This window comes from Eschrichtius robustus, chromosome 17 (genome assembly GCF_028021215.1).
Source record: "Eschrichtius robustus isolate mEscRob2 chromosome 17, mEscRob2.pri, whole genome shotgun sequence".
In the NCBI taxonomy this organism is placed as follows: domain Eukaryota; kingdom Metazoa; phylum Chordata; class Mammalia; order Artiodactyla; family Eschrichtiidae; genus Eschrichtius; species Eschrichtius robustus.
Genome location: NC_090840.1, coordinates 31820500 through 31834241, shown reverse-complemented (window position 1 = coordinate 31834241; position 13742 = coordinate 31820500). Strand labels below are relative to the sequence as shown.

General features: G+C 33.3%; 1 protein-coding gene across 1 annotated transcript in view; it reads left to right on the top strand.

Moving 5' to 3' along the window:
- MMP16 (matrix metallopeptidase 16) overlaps nt 1-13742 on the top strand; it is a 332743-nt gene that overhangs the window by 145363 nt on the left and 173638 nt on the right. The window contains exon 2 of the mRNA XM_068525510.1: nt 6358-6506. Coding sequence (XP_068381611.1) covers nt 6358-6506 — 149 coding nt within the window. The remainder of the gene's footprint in view (nt 1-6357; nt 6507-13742) is intronic.

Below are 13742 nucleotides of genomic sequence, written 5' to 3'. Positions count from 1 at the left end.
TTATTTTATAGATAGGAGAGTTCATGCATAAATGTGTGGATGTGTGTATTAAATACAATGCTCTGGTATTTTGTGCCTAAGTTTCAGAGATATTTTGTACCTCTACCTCGAAGAAGCTAAATCTGCACCCCACGCCCACCCCAGCCCAATAAAGGCAAGTTCAGTCCATCATCCACATGACTTAGGCTCAAGTAATGTCTTTTAGAAAATTCACAGTAAAGACAGATAAGGAGACAGTGTATAGCAGTACTCTTAACTTTCCAGCACAATAACTAACATATAATGGGATCCCATTAAGGGCTGTCGTCTTTTTGTTTGTTTGTTTATTTGTTTGCTTTTATCACTAGAGTTCAGCCATTACTGTTTGAGGGGCTTCACTCCCACAGTTGCTAAATACAAAGTACAATTCACTTTTTTTTTTTTTAAAGCATCTTTATTGGAGTATAATTGCTTTGCAATGTTGTGTTAGTTTCTGCTGTATAACGAAGTGAATCAGCTATACGTATACATATATCCCCATAGCCCCTCCATCTTGCATCTTCACTTTTATGCAGAATGATAAAAGTCTCCTTAACCTTTACATCCTAAGTTTTTAGTTTCTATCATAAATTAGAGAATCTCATGTTAAGGTGAAAAATATGGTCATGATGATCATTATAACTCTTACTAATGACCCCAGCTATTTTCCATCTTTTTGTCCAGTTGACAGTGTCTCTTGATTGGTAAGATGTTCAGTAGAGTATCTTTTGGTCCTTCCACTGTTTCATTTTCATTTAAGAAGCCATTTAAGTGACAGTATAATTCTAAAGAAATTGCATACTATATATGAAATTTCAAACACTGATTCATTCATGGTGGGGATGGGATGGTGATTTAGAGCTCCTCTAGATTTTTGAATGAACAGAAAGGCTAATTTTTGCCTCATTAACTTATCCTATGAACTTTCAATTTGACCAATTCTGAATGACTGCTCCCACATAAGTTTTTTGGTTAATAGGTAGTTATAATTCATATCTATAGCCACTTTTCAGACTAGACAATTTAGGTCCTAAATTCTGCCACTCTTTATAACCAGTGAATATAGGTAATGTCAGTGAAAAATGTCCTCAAGCTTTTGCTAATTTTGCTGATGGTACCACAAAATAAGGGATGATCAGGTTTTAGTTGATTATTTTGGTTAATAACAGAATTTTATAAGTTTGTTTAGAAGTCTCATATTGAAAATGGAAAATAACTTGATAACAATGAGAACTTAACTATTAAAAATACATTCTTCCAGTTGCATTTTATTAAGAAACTCAGTTAATTATATCAGAATAGATTTAAATATTTTGTTAGTAAATATGTTCAATTTAACATGAAGCCAATAATTTTTAAAATGTATGTCCCAATATAATAAAAATTTGCATAATTATATAAACGGAAGTAATTGTTATCATAAAAATATACTTGTCACCCGTTTCTTTGTTCTTGCATACTGAGTACTATAATTTGGATCATATAATCACTGGGTATATGAAACTTGCATTTGGCCATACCAAACAGTAGCTGAAATGAAACTATGCCTGAAATAACTGGCTCAGTCACAAATAGGAATATGGACTGGCAAAGTGATTTTTCAGGTTAAATAAAATTCCAAACCCTACTTCCCTTTTCTTCCTCTCCAAGAATTTCTATAATATCTAAAATTCATCCCTTCATGCCCTAATACATTTATTATTTTAATCATTTAATTTTTTTTCAGGGGGAAGGATGTCTGTGCTTCATTTCAATGTGTTCTCTCATTTCAATGTATTGGGTCCTGTCAGTGAGGGAGATTTAGGGTTCTTGCCTTTATGATTCACTTGAGTAAGTGAGTAGAATATCTTAATTTTATATTAAGGTATTCATAAACTTATTAGCCTCAACAGCTGGAGGAATATTCACTTCTCTTGATTTCAGTACTGGCCTGAGATATTAAATAAGAATATATATTCTAAAAATGCTCTGCTTACATTTGCCATTAAGCATAAGAACTATTAATGTCTCCTCCTTGTTGTTATTGTTGTTGAAAGCCATATTTCAGGATACCACCCTGATATATGGATATGGATAGCTAAGTCAATTAATACAGGCTTTCACTATATGGTTACATGAAATGTTTATGACAAGGACACTTTCTTAATGAGTTTACTGAAACTCTGTGTGCCTGCTAACTCCCTATTTATATTAGAATCTAGTAAAGGCAATATCTATTAGCACAGAATTTAATATTAAAATGTTTGCCTTTTATTGCCTGATATATCTTCTTGCTCTGCAGAGAAAAGAACTCTTCTGGTTTTTCCTCCATTTAGGTAATTACTAAGTGTAGGAAATTGGTTTTGTCCACAAGACAGCAAGGTATTTGAATATATTAGTAACACAGAGAATGTAATTCAAGGTTAGATTTTGTTGCACCATTTAAGGTTCTGTAGTTGCTTGTTTTAGTGATAATGAGATGGGCTGAATCCTAGACAGTAAAAGGAGTCAAGTTTTCCCTCAAAAAAACCTGTTTGCCTCCTAATATTTTTTCTATGCTCTCAAATGCACGTCAATCCAGTGAGCAAAATAAAACAAAGAAAAGAAAACAAAATAAAAACGAATTTTCCAATTTGTTTACATTTTCCCTTTTTGTTTTGGGACTTGGGGAATTTTCAAGCAATATATGATTCTGTACCCTCTGTAGTTTCTCTTTCGTCACAATTCTGACTACTTAAATCTCACCTGTATTTTCAGTCTTGCCCATTCCAAGGACAAATCTTAACTTCAGTAGGAACAATTTCAAGAACTCAGAACAATTAGTAAGCATAAAATAATAATATGACTTACTGAGCAAGAATTATGCTGGTGGCTTTATATATTCTCAATCCGCACATGGACCCTACACATTCAATATCATTTCCCCCAAATGCACACATAAAGAAATTTTTCCTTAATTATCCATTATGTGCATTTGAAAACATTGAAAAAACATCAAGGCACAAAATAGGGATATATTTCAAACAACAATGTATGAGGATGGATGTCTATGGCATAGTCTTTAAGGGATAAGGTGTACCTTCAAATTTTACTTTGTAGATTTAATTTAATTTTTTATCAGATAAGGTATTATAATTTAGTAGAAAACAAAAAAAGTTACAAAGAAGGGTTTCTTCTATGTCACTTCTATCATATCCCAATTTCCTAAACTTCTTATTGTTCACTACTGTGGAATGATGAAATGCTAAGCCACCTATCTTGCTCTGTTTGTACAACAAACATGTTTTATTCTATAGAGTAGAATAAGGTTACTTATACCAGAGACTCCTATACTTCTTTAATGATTTTGAGCCAGTGTTTATTCCTGATCTTCACTTTTTGAACCTGATCTTAATTCACTGGTAACTTAAATGTCAGTGTTTACAAAGCACTATGAATTTTGGCCAGAGTGGTTTCCTACCCTTGATGCTGAGTGTACAGTACGGCTTGTATTTGGCTAGTTTTACATCACCATGTTGATAAAATTATTCTCATACAAAGAGCATTAGCTTCTTATTATTTAGGGTTATTTGGTACAGACTTTTTCCTATCATACCAAAAATGATTGGACTCTCAGAGTTCTGTGGTCTCAACAACGTAAATGAAATAATAGAAAACAAAAGCAAACTCAAGAGAGGATATCCCCTTGGTGATTAAAAAATTATTTAAGCAGATATTTGTTTTCATCTGTATTTTATACATTGGATATTATATATATATATATATATATATATATATATATATATATATATATATATATATATATATATATATAAAAGCACTGAAGATAAAATTACTACTTGAAAGCATTGTAGGTATAGTCACTTGCTTTTTACCTTGACCTAGAGTGAGGTTGTCTACAGCAGGCTTTGCTTCAATAAGAAATGTTATTAAGGCCTTGCTGATTTCATACTCTAATGTGACACCAATATAGTTATGCTTGATCTTCCACTGTTTTGTGGAAAGATGCATTACAAATTTTAATTGAGAATTATTCCTGGTCAATTATTGATGATGTCAGAAAAGATTTCTTGATTAACAAATAACAATGGTATGAAGAATGGACAACTCAAAGTGACCCATAATCTTATTGACATTGATTTGTCAGCCAAGAAACAGACTTTGATCATAAAATGGTAGATCCCCTAGCCTTTCTGATATTTTACAATTAAAAATAGTTATTCACTTCTTATTCATTTGGAAAAACAGCCTTTCATGATGAATGACGTAATATAAAAAAGAACTTAGAGAAAAATCACCATTCACTTTTTATGTAATTCTAACTCATTTGTTTGAAAGACTAAGGCATAAATCAAATACGTATTTTTTAGAGCATGCTATTTTTTCATTATGCACTTAAAATTCATATATTTTATAGTCTCTATTTGTATGTAAATCATAGAGCTTATTAACAATTTTTTTCTTTGCTGTTCTCACAAACATGATTGACAGTAGCTTAGCACCCTTGAGTAACCTAGCAACAAGGTTTCTTACTCTATAGCAAGTAAGAAATGGATGCAAACAAAGTGTTATGGGAAAAAAAAAAAAAGAGTTCAATTTCAGAATATTTGTGCATGTATACTATTAAAAATCACGATGAAATCTAATTTGGGTGAAATTGGTTGACAATAGGTATTGAATTTCCTAGTAAATAATATATTGCCAGTGAAATCTTGTCTCCTTCATTCAGGAAAAAAAAAAAAAAAAAGATCTATTTCAGACTGTACCACTGTTGACTAGGTTACTGAATATATGTCTTCCCTAGCAGCCTATTCATTATAGATTAGATGAAGGGAGTGTCTGGGCATGTTTTCACTATGTGGTAGATGAGTTTACTAGATGGAATTTCAACAGTAAACCTTCCTGGCAGTGATACATTTGCTAATCCCTTAAATAGTTTTAGAATAAATATTTTATCTTATTTTCAAGGGGTTGTGCTGCACTTTTGGGGGATCAATTTCTTGGAAATACCACAAAAGATTCCACCTTGTGTTTTACATGTTAAGAAGCTGATATGTTTAATATCTGTTTCTTTTGGTGAAATTTAACTTCTATAATTGCTGTTTATTTTCAATGAGAAAATAACTCTTTTGTGTTTTAATTGTAAGGTCATAATGGATGTGTATCAGGTATTGGGAGAAAGCTACATCTTCATAGGATCATTATATGAAAAATAGACTCAGGTGGGAGGGGAAACACATACTAGTGAATACCTTCCATTAAATAGCACAGCTTTTATTCTGTGCCAAAGGCAGAATTACCTGGCCTTTCTCAATTTGACAGGTAGTTCACTGCACTTCAAGAAATCTTAGAGCCTTATGAAAGATTGAAGTAAGGGACAGCAGGATGGGCTATGAGCTGGACATATGATTGTGCATTTAAAATGAATGCATAGAATTGTAAAACTAGAAAGCCTCTGCTCTCTGGTAGAGATCCCCCCCCACCACCCCAGATAACCCAAGTTTTGGTTATTTTTAAAATCTAACCTTAAATGACTCTGATTTTGGCTGTAATCACGACTGGGTGTGAGCTCAACATCAATATCTTCCTCTCACTATCCTCCCAAATCTCTCTTCCCTAGGGAAGACCAGAATTAAAATCATGATATCCTTAAGGAGAGGGCCAAATATTCTCAACTAAATAGTCTGATTTTATCTGTATGTGAAAAGTTTGGTCACTTACATGATTTGGTTTGAAGTGAGTCACTGTAAATAAATGAAAGGATATCCTTTACATGAGAAACAGTTCCCTGTCCTTGAAGATATCTAGCTCCAATTGGATAAACCAGTTGCATAGAATTTATACCCCAAATGTCATTATAGAAAAATTGGTCTACATGTGATGATGCTACTAGTAACAGCTGTAGTCAGTGGTTAATTATTCAGGAAAATGACATTTCAGATATGGCATATGCACATTAACTTCCCCTTCCAGCATAGATGTCTCAGTGGGGCCATATTGTTGAAAAAATATCTTCATTTTGGGAAGTTGAGTTCCTAGAGGGCAGGGATGATCTTATTTGTGATTTTATCCAGTATCTACTATAGTACTCTATACAGTGTAAGCTTGAGACAAATGATTAATCTTTTTCTTTACAATTAGAGTTTGTGTGTATGTTAGAAAGATCTGTAACAACCACTGAAATTATACTAAAATAACCTAAACTACATAATATGTGTTAAAAAGAGACAAAATTAAATAATATATGCCCTTAGAAGAGGAAATAAAGTTTAAAAATCAACTATAGACAGAAATTAATTACCATAAAATTACTGTTAATTTGTGACGTTGATCTAAAAGGAGCTGTACTTGTTATTGCAGGTTTGGTTACAGAAGTACGGCTACCTTCCACCGACTGACCCCAGAATGTCGGTGCTGCGCTCTGCAGAGACCATGCAGTCTGCCTTAGCTGCCATGCAGCAGTTCTACGGCATTAACATGACAGGAAAAGTGGACCGAAACACAATTGAGTAAGTAATGGCATCTGCACTCTTTCTTTCTCAGCTCTTGAGCCAAACTAAGTGGTCTGAAAAACCCTTAGTGAACTCCACCAACCACAAATGGAATGATTTGTCTCATGAACGTTTCTTTGGAACTTAACCTATGTTAACTCCACTCCCCTGAGATTTCATAAAAAATTAAAACACAAAATTAAGTTTACTCACCTGGACTTGAACAATACATTTTCAAAATAGGAAAGAAAATACCAACAATGGGAGTCAAAGTAGATGTACAGCTGAAGCCACTACTAGAAGAGTGGTGATCAGTGATGTGCTGGAGCTGGATTGTATGGCTGGAGGGAGTAGTGTGTGCACATCTCTTTCCCTAAATGATATCACAGCAGTAACCTGAAATTGACCAAAGTCAAAATATTGAAACCGAGGAAAATAGGAAACTGCAAATCAGGGCTCTGTTTTTGAAGGGGAGGGAATCAGAGAGCCAGTTAATAGTTTACTAGCTTTCTGCTAGTGACAATTCTCATACTAGTTAAATCAAGGGAAGAGTTTTCACTGAAAAGTCTGTGCTTTCAATCTTTTAGTAACAAAGGGCTTATTTCTACTCTTTAATAATATTTGTTATTTTATTTATTTTTTTATCAATCATTTGCTCATTTATTTATTCAACCAATCACTCTTTACTGGGCATTTTATCTGTGAAAGAGGCATATGCAGATTCAAAAGACATCGTCTCTTCTTCAAAGGAACTTCAAGTTAACTGTATAGCTAGACACAGTCATAAATTGTTTTACCACAAGTACACTATGAAACAGCATTATTGTTTCTAGACAACAAAGGAGGAAACGATTAATTCTTTTAGTGCAGGGAATAATTATTTGTGTTCATTGAGTCTTTGATACTCAAAAGTAAATCTACTTCAGCATTTATAATGATCAACACACAGTAAACCTACACAATAGGGAAGATAAGAATACATTTTTCTCTCTACTTTTTCAAGTAAAAACCTGACAGTCAAAGGCTAAGTGAAGTCCAGACTAGCTTCAGAGTCCAGATTTTTTGACATTTATTTGGGGAAGTTTCCACTATACCATGCTGTGTACCTTTGAGAAATGACACATTTTTATTAAATACCTGAAGTACCCGGAATCAGGCATATATAATTAATTCTTACATGTTAAACTAATTTAATATATAATTTTAAAATTGTATTTTGCCTTCTAATACTTAAAGTATGATGTTAGTCATACTATTTCATCAAAACAGAAAAAACATATAACAGTGGCTTGAAGATTAAACAGTTTTCAAGCAGTTTGAAAAAATAAATTGGGATACGGAGGGTGGGAGGGAGGAAGATGCAAGAGGGAAGAGATATGGGGACATATGTATATGTATAACAGATTCACTTCGTTGTAAGGCAGAAACTAACACGCCATTGTAAAGCAATTATACTCCAATAAAGATGTTAAAATAAATAAATAAATAAATAAATAAATAAATAAATAAATAAATACATTACCTCTCCTAACATTTTTAAGAGATACTTAAATATTGAATTTGATTTGAGTCTGTGAAAACAGAATGAAGAATTAATATAATGCATTCTGTGAGAATGAGAAAACTGTTATTAATATTGGGAATACAATTTTGCTATTTTGGATCTACTGCCCTGTAATCATTGCAATTCTCTCTTAATAGTATACTATCAAAAGTTCATTTAAAGTCATAACATACCTCTTATCCAAAATAAATATAGTGCTAAATTAATAAGCAAAACCTCCAGCAAGCCCTGTGTTTTTTTGCTGTGTACAATACAGAACTCCATTTATATTACACTCTCTATCCCAACAATTTAAAAAGTGCTCTGGACAAGCTTTCTTGTTCCCTAACGCAGAGCTGATACCTTCTAATTCACTTTTTTGCAAATTATGACACAGTTTTTAAAAATACAATAAATGGTGACTTGGGAAACAAATTATTTTAAATATGCTTATTACTAGATACTAAAATTGAGAGATTGGGGTCCTATAAAAGGTGTCATTTGTGTTTCCCCTCACTTTTGAAAGCCCCTGCTAATCATTGAAAATACTCAAGAAGGATAAGTTTGATTTCCTAAAATAGCTAGAAAAAGGTCTTTGTCAGGAGATAATGGAAGAGGAATGTGTGCAGGATTTATTTGGACCCTTCATGTGGAAAGGGGTTAGCAACAATACAGAGGTGCAGAGAAAGACACGGGTCTTTTCCTGGCATACAAGGGTTCAGATTCCAGACCAGAAGAAAGGATTGTGTCAGTGTGTAGGTGTTAAAGTAACATTTCTGTGAGCTATAGCATTATAAAGAAAAGATCAACTAAATAAGCAGCCTTAAATTTAAAACCAACCAGTTTTTCTGCTTGTTTTTTGTTTTTTTCTTTAAAAGAGTTTTGTTCTAACTCAGTTACTTTGAAATTAAAAACGTATCTTTCTCTTTAAAGAGAGTGTTACACTTGGTAGTTATTTCTAGGTGAACCCATTAAAGCCTTGTTAAACCCTCATCATTTTCCCTTCCTAGACTGTGATGCCTCCTCTGTCTTCTGTGTCATTCTCATTGTCATTCATACTAGAAACCCTGCTTCACACTAGAAGCAACTTCATTTGCTTCCTGTCTGTTTTTTCTACTGATGTATCCCCAGTCTTGGGGTACTGTTGCTCAGGGTACTCAGCTCAAATTATGTACCATTTTTGTAAGTATAATCCCTATAATCATGCTACTTAAGCAATTCTCTGTGCTTCTGTAATATTAAATGAATGTGTGGTAACAATCCATGCTGAAATTGCATTCTATTATTTTACATAGTCAAATTATAATGTATGAATTTTTTCATCTAAGTCTTATTACATAAAATATGTAGTAAAATTAGAGACCTAGAATTATTAATCAGTATTAAAATAATGTCTTAGGATTCATTTTCAGATGCCATAAACATTTATCTAATTTTAGACTATTGTTGAAATCAATTGTTTTTAAATTAAGTAATTATATTCTTTTTTGGAAGACAGACATTTGATGGATTCAATCTATAATTCTTGGGTAATTAAAAGTAATGATGCCAATTATAATAATCCTTATATTACATTGAAGAAATTAATCATTTTCAAGCAACAAATTTGGTTATTACCTTAAGTGGCATATTATATAGCTTTTGAATTAATTAACATTGGTATTGGAGAGATAGTAGTGGTAAATACTTATACCGTCTCCACCCAAAATGAGCTAATTATCATATGTTGCAATGGTTCTTTTAAGTTATTGGTTACTTAGCTAATTTTAGTAAGCAAGCTCACTTAAATTCCTTAATAAGTGAATTAATCTATGTTATGCATAAAAATGCAGTATTTTGCAAGGACGGAAAAGGATAACAAGGCAATAATAAGAATGAGTTTAATATGTTTTTATAATATTAATAGTAAGTATTTTAAAATTTTAGTTTATCTTTTTATGTGTGCACAATGTTATGCCCTGAAGCGTACTTGATGGGATTCGTAAGGTGATCTTTCTTTTTGTTTTTATCTCTCTCTCTTTCTTTCTCTCTCTCCATATATATATGTGTGTGTGTGTACGTGTGTGTGTATATACATACAAACATATATACATTTGTGCATATATACTGGATGATCTTAGTAATTCTGTTTAATTTATTTAAATCATGCCCAGAAATTTGTCTTAATTAAAAATTATTTTAAGACTGAATAAGTAGCTTTATTCAAAGAATTATTATGAAACTGTAGTGATATTTGAACTCCTGATTTTGGAATTCAAGTATTTATTTAGATATATCAAGAACTACAAGCTTTTTGGTTTACTTATCCAGATGTTCTATGATTTTTTTTCTTTAGTCTAAATTATCAAGTTAAGACTCTTCATTTTTAATTTGGATATAAAAGATAGATCCATCAGTAATTAAAGTTTTTTCTTTGTTATTTTTTAACATAACAATAGTACTCAAAGCTATAACATTATAGCATGGGTCAATCCACATTTTGGTAGCTACAGAGGGTTGGTTAACAGTTAAATGAGCAGGGTCTTTACAGCCCTGTTCCAAAAGGTAAAAGGTGAGAGGTGAAAGCTTAAGAAAGAGGTAACACTCTAACAGAGCTTTTGTTCACATTGCAGATCATGGAGGCTTAATACACTTATTCTCTGTGCTTGGGTTTTTAAGTACTTTAACTTTGCAGTTTCAGCTTTGGGAATAACATGTGTGTCCATGCAGGCTGTTAATGAGTTGATAGAAAAAAGAAACTCTGGACCAGAGTGAGCTATCAGCCTATCTACATTTTGAGCCCTAAGTTAATTTACTTTGAAAAATCTTCTTCATGATTATTGAACTTGAATACAAGCAAAGCCTAAGGATTTTTAATGTAATAAATATAAGCATATTTTAAAATTTCTAGAAAGATTTCTTGGGACAACTATAATCATAGGTATTACTCTTACCTTTCATTAGAACTTGGAAAAGTTTGGAAGATAGAAACCTGTTTAATATATTATGCTGATGAATATTTTTCTATGATTACTAATGCATAAGGCACAAAATATATATTTTTGAGTATTTTTTCCCTTGGTAAAGGTAGATATATGTACACAGGGCCACTGTGTGGCACAGCCCCAACCCCAAAGGGTGGCATTCCCATCTTATTCTATTGGGGAGCTGCTTTCCTGCAGCCCCGCTATAGGGGCATCAGGGGCATGGACTACAACTTGAAAGAACCTCTTGGAGTCATGCAATGGGTAGCCCTATATGTTTGACATGAATGCCCAACTAATTAATTTCTTTTTTAACTGAAGCTAATGGATACTGTTTCCTATATGGTGGCTTTTAACATTACTGCAAACTTCCTTAGTAGATTATGGTTACTTTATTTACATAAAACAGAGTATGTGTCTGTTGGCATATTTGTTATCAAAATACTAGGAATATCCCTGTCTTGAATAACAAAGTGCTTTATGTCAACATACAAGTCAAAGTGAACTGAAAAATGTAGAAACATAGATATCTGTATGCTGCTGCTGCTGCTTCTACTACTACTAGTATAACTACTTCCTGATATTTTAAAAATAATATTAAGTATTATAAGTTAATAATAATAGCAGTTACTATCTGCCAAGACCTGTTCTAAGTATTTCACATGATTTAAATAATTTAATCCTCACATTAACTCAATAATAGTACAATCATTTCATTTTATAGAAGAGGAAACTAAGGAATAGAAAGAAACAGTAGACTGACTAATAGCAAAGGGCTTGTGAGTCAGTGAAGCTGGATGGGAACCCTGGCAGTCTGGCTCTAGGATCCCTGCTTCCAACTTTTATAATGTAACTCCTCACAAGAGAACTGATTTTTAGATATTTTTCATTTTTAAATTGAGTTAATTTAAACAGACATTAATGATCCACCAAACTAGTTTAAAAATGCTCTGTATTCTAAACAGTTAAACCAATACTGAATAACAGTATTATATTTATGAAATTTGGGGTGGTGCCGTGACTTACAACTTGAAATTACAAAATGTCTCTCTTGCAGCTCACTGGCCCACCCCCCCAGCCCAGTACTCATTCCCCATGTCTTTGTTTGCTTTGGAATGTCAACTTAAAATTCTTAGCAAATGAGTCAGTAAAGAAGCACAGGTATATGAGTGTGTGTTGACACACTGAAAAGAGAAGTGTTTTAGCAACGATACTTTCACAAAAAAGTACGACTTGAAAATAACACACACACACACACACACTTCGACACCTTTCCTTTTCATATGATGTAGTTATTACCTTGGGTGAGACAATCAATCAATTTCACGCAAAAGTAAAATTGCACTCTTTACTTCTGCACTCTTGTGTATAGGTAAACATGGGATTTATCAAACTGATACATGAATGGAACTAACATTTTGGTGCATGATAACTAGAAATGAACTGCCAGACTCTACTTGAATAACAACATTAACATGCCAATTTTACATTTAGTATTAGACAGCATTTAATTCATTGATGAGTTCTAGTAAACACTGACCTTTTTTTTTTTTTTAATTATTTATTTATTTTTGGCTGTGTTATGTCTTTGTTTCTGTGCGAGGGCTTTTCTCTAGTTGCGGCAAGCGGGGGCCACTCTTCATCGCAGTGCGCGGGCCTCTCACTATTGCGGCCTCTCTTGTTGCAGAGCACAGGCTCCAGACGCGCAGGCTCAGTAGTTGTGGCTCACTGGCCTAGTTGCTCCGCAGCTTGTGGGATCTTGCCAGACCAGGGCTCGAACCCGTGTGCCCTGCATTGGCAGGCAGATTCTCAACCACTGCGCCACCAGAGAAGCGCAACACTGACCATTCTTGATATCACTGAGAACTTTAAAAATTGTAAGAGAAAGAAACAAATGCTTATAAAATTAAAGAACAAACGTTTGGAATCACATAAAAATCCCAAGGACAGATTTAGTTCAGATACTGTGTGTCATATTCAGTGTCACGATGTGCTCTGATCATATTTTTGGGATTTTACATATTTTGATAATTAATACCTGCTAATATCTCTGTGCCAGAATATTTGGGTACATATATCGGTGAAGTTAACATAGAGTTATCTTGACCAACCCTCATTAAGTGTTCTTTGAATTAAATTACTAGTTTATATTACATTATGCCTGTTCTTATGTTTATTTCTTACACTTAAGTCATCTACATTATGATTTAATTTTATATAAAGTTTCACACATCTCTGCATAGTAAGCATTTGTTCAAGGTGCAGAGCTGTAAGAGTTACAAAGTCCTCACGAAACATATAGGATAGTGGGGGAGATCGGTATGTGCAAAAACAATACATGAAGACAGTTTGCTTCATGTTCTTCACTGGAAGCTTCACTGGACACCGGTCCCATACAAGGCTCTCTGGCTTGACTCGCAGGTTAGTAGAAGACAGAGACAGAGAAGTACACATTGTAATATACACTATAATACATGCTGTGTTGAGATGGTAAACTGTACATGTGGGAGTTGAATAATGAGGAGGATTAGGATTGTCACTGTAAACAAGGAGGTCAAAGTATTCCAGACAGAGGTCACTGTAAACAAAGGCAGAAAGAGGTTTGGTTCTGTAGGAACTTGTGTGGATCTTGGGAAGCAGGGAGATGGGGGGCATCCTGGCTAAGTATGCCTGAGTAAGATTCTGTCTATAAAAGCATTTCATACTTAGAACATGTAGTAAGCACATCAGTGTTTTGAAAAGATTTAT